At 45.5% G+C, this 6,785-nt stretch overlaps 1 protein-coding gene across 4 annotated transcripts in view; it reads right to left on the bottom strand.

The window, feature by feature from the left end:
• shisa7b (shisa family member 7) overlaps positions 1–6,785 on the bottom strand; it is a 35,095-nt gene that overhangs the window by 2,754 nt on the left and 25,556 nt on the right. For 2 of the 4 annotated variants that reach the window (XM_020615419.1, XM_020615420.1), the window contains 3 exons: positions 5,770–6,006; positions 2,170–2,542; positions 7–1,527 (listed from right to left, as the gene is read on the bottom strand). In XM_020615419.1, coding sequence (XP_020471075.1) covers positions 1,107–1,527; positions 2,170–2,542; positions 5,770–6,006 — 1,031 coding nt within the window. In that variant the 3' untranslated portion in view covers positions 7–1,106. Of the gene's footprint in view, positions 1–6; positions 1,528–2,169; positions 2,543–5,769; positions 6,007–6,785 lie in introns of those variants that run through there. The other 2 variants (XR_002276190.1, XR_002276191.1) reach the window with 2 other exon arrangements.

The following is a 6,785-nucleotide window of genomic DNA, read 5'->3' as shown; positions in this document are numbered from 1 at the left end:
AGAAAGCTGTCTTACTGTCATTTAGCAGTGATTTCACAGTTTATCCATAAGATGCATTTTTCTATCAACCCCTGACTCCTAATAACAGTGGATGGTGCAAAACGTAGCCAATAAGCTACATTAGCTTCCCTCAAAGATCAGCTTACTATTGGTCACAGTTCACTAAAGTTAAACATGAACAAACAACGCATGTATTTACTTCCCCTCTGTAAGCAAATCCAGTGATTATATGCTGATGTGACTGGGCCTTTATGGCTAAAGTTGAAGTAGTTGTTTTTTTTTTTCAAAATTGGCATTTATTTTTACCTAGAGTGAATCAAGCCACAAAGCAATTGAGTGACAGCTTGATCCATGTACTTGATCCATGAGAGGTCAAGCACAATTAGAAAAAAGAAATGGCGGGCAGATCACGTCTAGCCTTTAAGTTGCAAACTGGCTGGCTAAAGGATAAATCTGTTTTCAGCTAAGTACACACTAAGTCCTACAGGGCTCAGAAATGTTAATACTATGATTAATATCAGGTAAGTGTCATACAAAAGCAACATGTTTGGTTATAAATACAAACAAACTCGTGCTCTGCCTCAGCGCTCTCCATCATCCACAGTGGATTCAAAGACAGGCGAGCCTCTGTCGGCGCGCTCGAGGACTCACAGGACAGTGCAATAAAACTCAAGGATAATTCAACAAATGTGAGTCAGCAGGTATTCTTCAATAAAAGTCACGGCGAATACCCAGCAGGCTTTAAACTGCAGTCAGACGATATTTTTTGCTCTTTTTAAGTGGACACTTCTGTCTTCTCTTGATAAAGAATGGCAGAATATTCTTTTTCAATACACAAAGTGACAAGAAAACGAGTTGGTTATACTCACTATGAGATTAATGCTGTCATCCAGGTGAGGTCTCATATCTCACCTTGTTTTATGGGAGTGGTGAGGGTGGGCTCTGCGAGACAGCCAGCCGAGATGAAGCCTCTTCCTCGTCTTCTTCCAACTTTCCTGGCTCGTTTCAAATCCCCACTAAGCTGGGACAGGATGATGCTCATCCTGTCCCAGCTTCGTTATGACCTCAGCCTTCACTTCTCCTCCCTCACTCTCTCCCTCTTTCTCTCACACCGTCACCTCGTTCTTACTCCCAGTCCGCAGTCCCTGCCCTCCTCCTCCTCCAGGGATGAAGTGCAGCTGTTCGATGGTGCTCTGCCTCTTGTTGGCGAAAGCCATCCGCCGGGCATTGGGGTGGCCTCCTGTTCCGCCGAAGAGGTCCCAGCTGTGCAGGCCCATGCCGGGTATGGCGGTGGGGCTGCGGTCGTGCTCGTGGCCCGACGTTGGGTGGGAGTTCATCTTGATCATGTGGTGGCGGTCCATGGATGGTGTGACGCAGATGTTCTGCTGCGACTGGGCCTTCTGGTGGTGGCTGAGCCGGCCCATGGTGGGCACCATCCCGCTTCTGTCACCTCCACCCACCATCAGCCCCATTGCCATCAGCTGGTCCTCCAGACGGTCAGGAGAGACCAGGAGCCTTTCGTGGGACCTGGAAGCACACACCTGTTTGAAAACGTGCTATTAAAGCTGCTAACACTGTGATGCCCCGCGTCATGCCTGGATGAAGCCTTCATATGCTGCACTCTCATGTGTGACAAAGCACACAATCTTCATATTTAAGAAGCTACAAACAATAACTTACTATTAGTCAATGATCAAAATAGCATCCGATTCATTTTGAGTCAATCGTCTGATTAATTATCTGAACCTTGCAACATTTTAAATACATTTTTATAATTAAAAACCCTGTCTGGTGAAAAAGCCAAAACTCAGTGTTTTACTTATTTGACTCAGTTTTTCAAGTCAAACAGGTTCATTTCAAATTTTAAATTCTACTGAAGAGAATTTCTGTGCTATGCAAATTTCAGAGTTCTCCTTCCCCTTGTCAGACCCTTTACATATTAATGAAACTACTTTGCCCTTGACATTCATTTAATATTTTACGCTCCGATTCCCTTTTTCTTCAAGGAAGTTATCTTCTGTCCCTTCTGTCTTGTCAGCTCTGTGATCTCTGCGTCCCTCTCATCTTTCATCTTCTCTGCATCTCCCTCTCATCTTATCTGATTTTTCCACTCACCACTCTCCTCCTGCACTTCCGTCGTCCTCTGTCTTGTCTCATCCCATATCTCACCTGCGGAGGGTCTGTGAGTTGGAACTCCTGCTGGTGCCCATCATGGCTTTGTAGTACTGGTGTTGCTGGTTCTTGGACAGCTGGGACAGTGTGTTGCCCTCCCCGAGTGCCAGCAGCTGGTCCTGGGAGCGGACGCGGCGCGGCGGCCTGTCGAAGGAGGAGCTGGCGTAGTGCGTCTGGCCAGGCAGCGGGTATGGGTTTGGGGTGGTGGCAGGGATGTGGAGTCGAGGCCTGGAGCTGTTGAGGGGCAGCGTGCCCCTGGACCCCAGTGTGTAGTCACCTGCCCAGGGCAGTTGGTGTTGTGAGGAGTGGAAGGAGGGCGGAGCGTTGTTGAAGCGACGTTTGGAGGCGTAGTACTCATCAAGTTCTTTCTCTGTTCCAGGAAAAGAAAGACAGAATTGTGCAATTTGTAAACAGAGCTGGAGGTAGAATTTATTTCCTTTATTGATTAACATTTCAGTTTTTTTCCCAATCAAATGGCTGGTCAATAAAACATTCAAGAAGAAGATGAATCCACACGACCAAGCAGTCCTTTAGATTTGCTGTCACAGCCTGTGGTTTTAGTAACAGAACAACTAGTTTCATGCTGTAAATATGATGCTGGACAAATGTCCATGACTCAAAGGTTGTGCCACGGATAAAACAGCTCTTGGATTAACTCTCCCACATACCTGTCCACAAGGTACAACACTTGTTTTGATGCTTACAAAATGTAAAAACAAATAGTGAAATGCATCCATCACATTTCCACTGATAAAATGTAGATGAGCACGTCAAGGGCGTCTCGTCCAGCTTGGTGAAAACGGTAAAGATGCTCACTGGAAATGTGAACAACTGGGCAAACGCCACCTCCTAATGAAGACCATGAACAAATGCTTCACAGCAGCTACTAAAGGGCCTTTTGGTAAGAGCTTTTTAAAATGAGAAAAGGCAAAACAAACAAGTGCAAACTGGAAGAAAAGAAGAAAACAAAAGAGAGGTGACAGACATGAAGGCAAGGGAAGGACCTTGTCAGTCATGATGAGTCAAAGAGAGAATCTGTCACAGGTATGCGACATGAAGGAGAGATGAAAGACCTCAAAAGAGAAAGAGGAGGTTAAAGAGGTAGAGATGTCAGAGAAAGGTACACAGTGAAAGGTGAAACTGAGGTGAGTGAGGCAGAGGAGGACATGAAGATGGAAACAGCAAGAATGGATAATGCAAAGAGAGAGATGAAAAGGAGGTGAAAGAAAGAACTGCTGTATATTGCATGAGGCATAAAAGAATAAAGAGAGAAAATAGGCCGCAGTCACACAATTTAAAACAGAATGAGAGGCATAAATGATGTGAAACTAAAGAAATAGTCAGACAAAACAAAGAAGGAAGATAGACAGTTAGTGAGGTTCATTAATAGTGAAATACAGTGTTTCTGTGCTTTCTGCTCCATAGCCTGAGACCACTTTAATCTTCAAAGCATTTCCATGGCAGCAGCTCCCCAAGAGCCAATTTAAACCTGACCTTTAACCAGCCACCTCTCTTCTCCCCTCACGCCTCCCGTCTTCTCTCTCTCAGGTCTCCTCTCCTTTGGTTTTCTCCTTTGACTCTTCCACTACTTTCTCCCTTTCATCTTTCACATGCTGTTCCTTCGTCATCTTTCCTTTCTTTGCCTCTCCTACTCTCAAGGTCGCTTTTTACCACCATCTTTCTCTTCTCTTGCTGTTTGTCTCACCCTCTCCCTCCTCTTCTCTCCCTCTCTGTTTACTCCCCTCCTATAAAGCCAAATGATTGCGAGGTTTCTCCCTGGCTGTTATTAGCGTCCTTTCTCCGGCACCATATAGAGAGTTACATTAAACGGCCCAGGTCTCATGCAGCGGCTGGTGAGAGGTCATATTCCTTCTCTGTGAGGCACAATGACAACAATGTTTGAGTCTCTTTTTGAAGGGGCGTTCCATCAAAAACTGACATTCAGCATGTTTTTCTGAAGAAGCAGGTGTTTTGTAATGAGACAAGTAAAACATACTGCTTTGCTTTTCAGTGATTTAGCCTGTACCTGGTTAACAGAGGTGAAGCAATCAGTGCCTGGTAGCTCTGTTCTGGGAAATAAAATCACCTGTCATGAAGCAAGTCACATCTTCTTATTTTTGTTGGTTAGTTTAGAATAAACTGAAGAAAAAGAACTGAAAAACAAGATCAAATCCAAACCTGCCCTCACAGACTTAAGTCATACATATGACGTGTCCTAAACATCATCACTTCAAGTCTGCAGTGTGAGGGGATAAAATGTGATGTGCAATCAGTCATTGCCATATGTGTGATTAATCCTGAGATCCCGAGCTGTAATCCATCTCATGAGCATTTCACAACATAAAAATAAGGGATGGCATGGTGACACAGTGGTTAGCACTGTTGCCTCACAGCAAGAAGGTTCCAGGTTTGAACCCTGGGCCGACCCAGGGCCTTTCTCTGTGAGGTTAGGATGTCCTCCCTGTGCCTGCGTGGGTTCTCTTCAGCTACTCTGGCTTCCTCCCACAGTCAGCTGTTCCCTAGGCGGAGACAAAGGGAAGTGGATGACCTCTGACGGTCTGATGTGGAGGGAGTGCGAGCCTTTTCCAAACGTTGTCTGTTGACGTGTTTTCTCCTACTGATTGAATTGAAACAATAAGGAGCCTCATCTGGCCTTTCACATCATTACTGCTTCCACATCACATTCAAACACACACACACACACGCGAACACCCATGTAGTAACTATCCATCACTCAGCCTGCAAAGGCGACTCCCCTCCCCCTGCAGTGCTCAGCAATCCCTGGGCGAGAGAGGTAAAGACAGACAGAGAAAGAGAGGGAGAGAGAGAGGGTTTTCTAGCCACTGCCTCTCAAATGTCTTTTCTTCCCTGTAGAAGGCAGCAGGCCCCTGCAGACCAGCAGCCAACACCCCTCCCCCACCATCACTCATTCCCCCAGTCCCTTCGTCCTTTTCTGCCAGTACCTCTCCCTTCATTCTTCTCTTTCTGCTCAGTCAGTCAATCTGCATCTCTGTCATCACAAATATCTCGTTTTCTTTGTTTCCGTATTTGGCCGACTCTTTCATTGCCCCCCTCCCGCCCCCCACCTTCATTCTTCTGCTCAGAAAACCTCTTACTCTACATTTGTACTCTCCTGTGTTTGTGTTGCTTTTTCTTTCTTTTCCACATTTTCTCCTCTCTTCTTTTCTGCACCCCTTAGTGTCATCTTCCTATCACTTTCCATTATTTACTTCATTCTAACCTTTTGCTTCTTCTCACCATCCATCTCTGACATTTCCCTCCAGTCTCATTTCTCCCCGCACCCCTTCATTCATTTCCCCTTTTCTTTTTCAGTGGGTTTACTTCAGTGTTGTGACCGCTTTGCAGAAACAGTTTATACATTCAGACTATTCTGAAATGATTATTTTGCTCTAATCCTGAGTCTCAAATCTCCGGGTGGCCATGCCTGCTTGCCACCACTCCAGATTCTCATTAACTGGAGGATTGGCTGTGAACAGGTTTAACACACCAGGCCACAGAAAGAGAAATAGCTGGAAAGAAAGGCACAAGGTGGGAGTAAAAACTGGCTCCTAGTTTAGTAAACAGAGAAGCGCTCACCCAGCCTCTTTAGCGAGCTGTAGCGGTTGAGCTCAGGTTTCATGGCTGCCTCGTAGGATGGTGGCAGCTGGGCCAGGTTGTGGAAGGAGTGGGAGAAGGATGGGTGGCCGCTGTTGTGTCTCATGCTGCCTCCGAGGATGCTGCCACCACCAACACCACCAGGACCTTTACTGCTGCTTGAAATCAAGGTGGGACCAGAGGAGAGCTGGGGGGTGTTGTTCAAACGGGTTCCACGTTCTGGGGAGAGACAGAGAGGAAAAGAAAGGAGGAGGAGGAGGAGGAGGAGAAGGGACATGAAGCAGATAGAAAGTAAGTAAGGAAGAAAGGGTTACGATTGGACATGAGGATGAGGGAGGAAAATAAACCAAAACATAAAAAAAAAGAGGGCAATTGATGAAAAAAAGGAAAGGAAGAAATGCATAACAAAGAAAGAGGGAGAAGTAAATGAAAACAGAAGTGGACAAAAATAAAGTGGAGGTGTAAAGTAGCAAGAGCAGAAAACGAAGAAGAAAGAAAAAGGAGAGAGCAGAATATGAGAAGATGATACAAGCTGGTTAATGATCAGTAAACACAGGAAGTGTCTCAAGCTCCATGGCGACCATCTATAAATACAACTCTCTACTGTTCGTCTGAGACTCGAACACAAACATAACAGCCACATGTAAATACACAGAAACACAGTGAGAGCGTCTGGAGGAATCCAGTGTATACACACACACACACACACACTCACGTTTATGCAAAGTGCATAAGCAGAACATCAATCAATACACATAAAAATGATTTATCTTATGTAAGATCAGCAGCATGGGGGAGGGGCAGCGGTGTCTGTTTTGCAACATGTATACTCATAACAGTTATGTCATACGAGCACATTCATATTTCCAAGCAGCAAACAGACAGCACTTTAAAAGAGCCGACATGTAGGTGCATCAGTGACCTCGCGTGTGCAGGTTCTGGACAATGAAACAACGAGCTCACATCACACCAAAAGTACATCTGAAACAGATAAACAC

Source organism: Monopterus albus, unplaced genomic scaffold (genome assembly GCF_001952655.1).
Source record: "Monopterus albus unplaced genomic scaffold, M_albus_1.0 scaffold165.1, whole genome shotgun sequence".
Classification (NCBI taxonomy): domain Eukaryota; kingdom Metazoa; phylum Chordata; class Actinopteri; order Synbranchiformes; family Synbranchidae; genus Monopterus; species Monopterus albus.
This window is presented reverse-complemented; position numbering and strand designations above follow the sequence as displayed.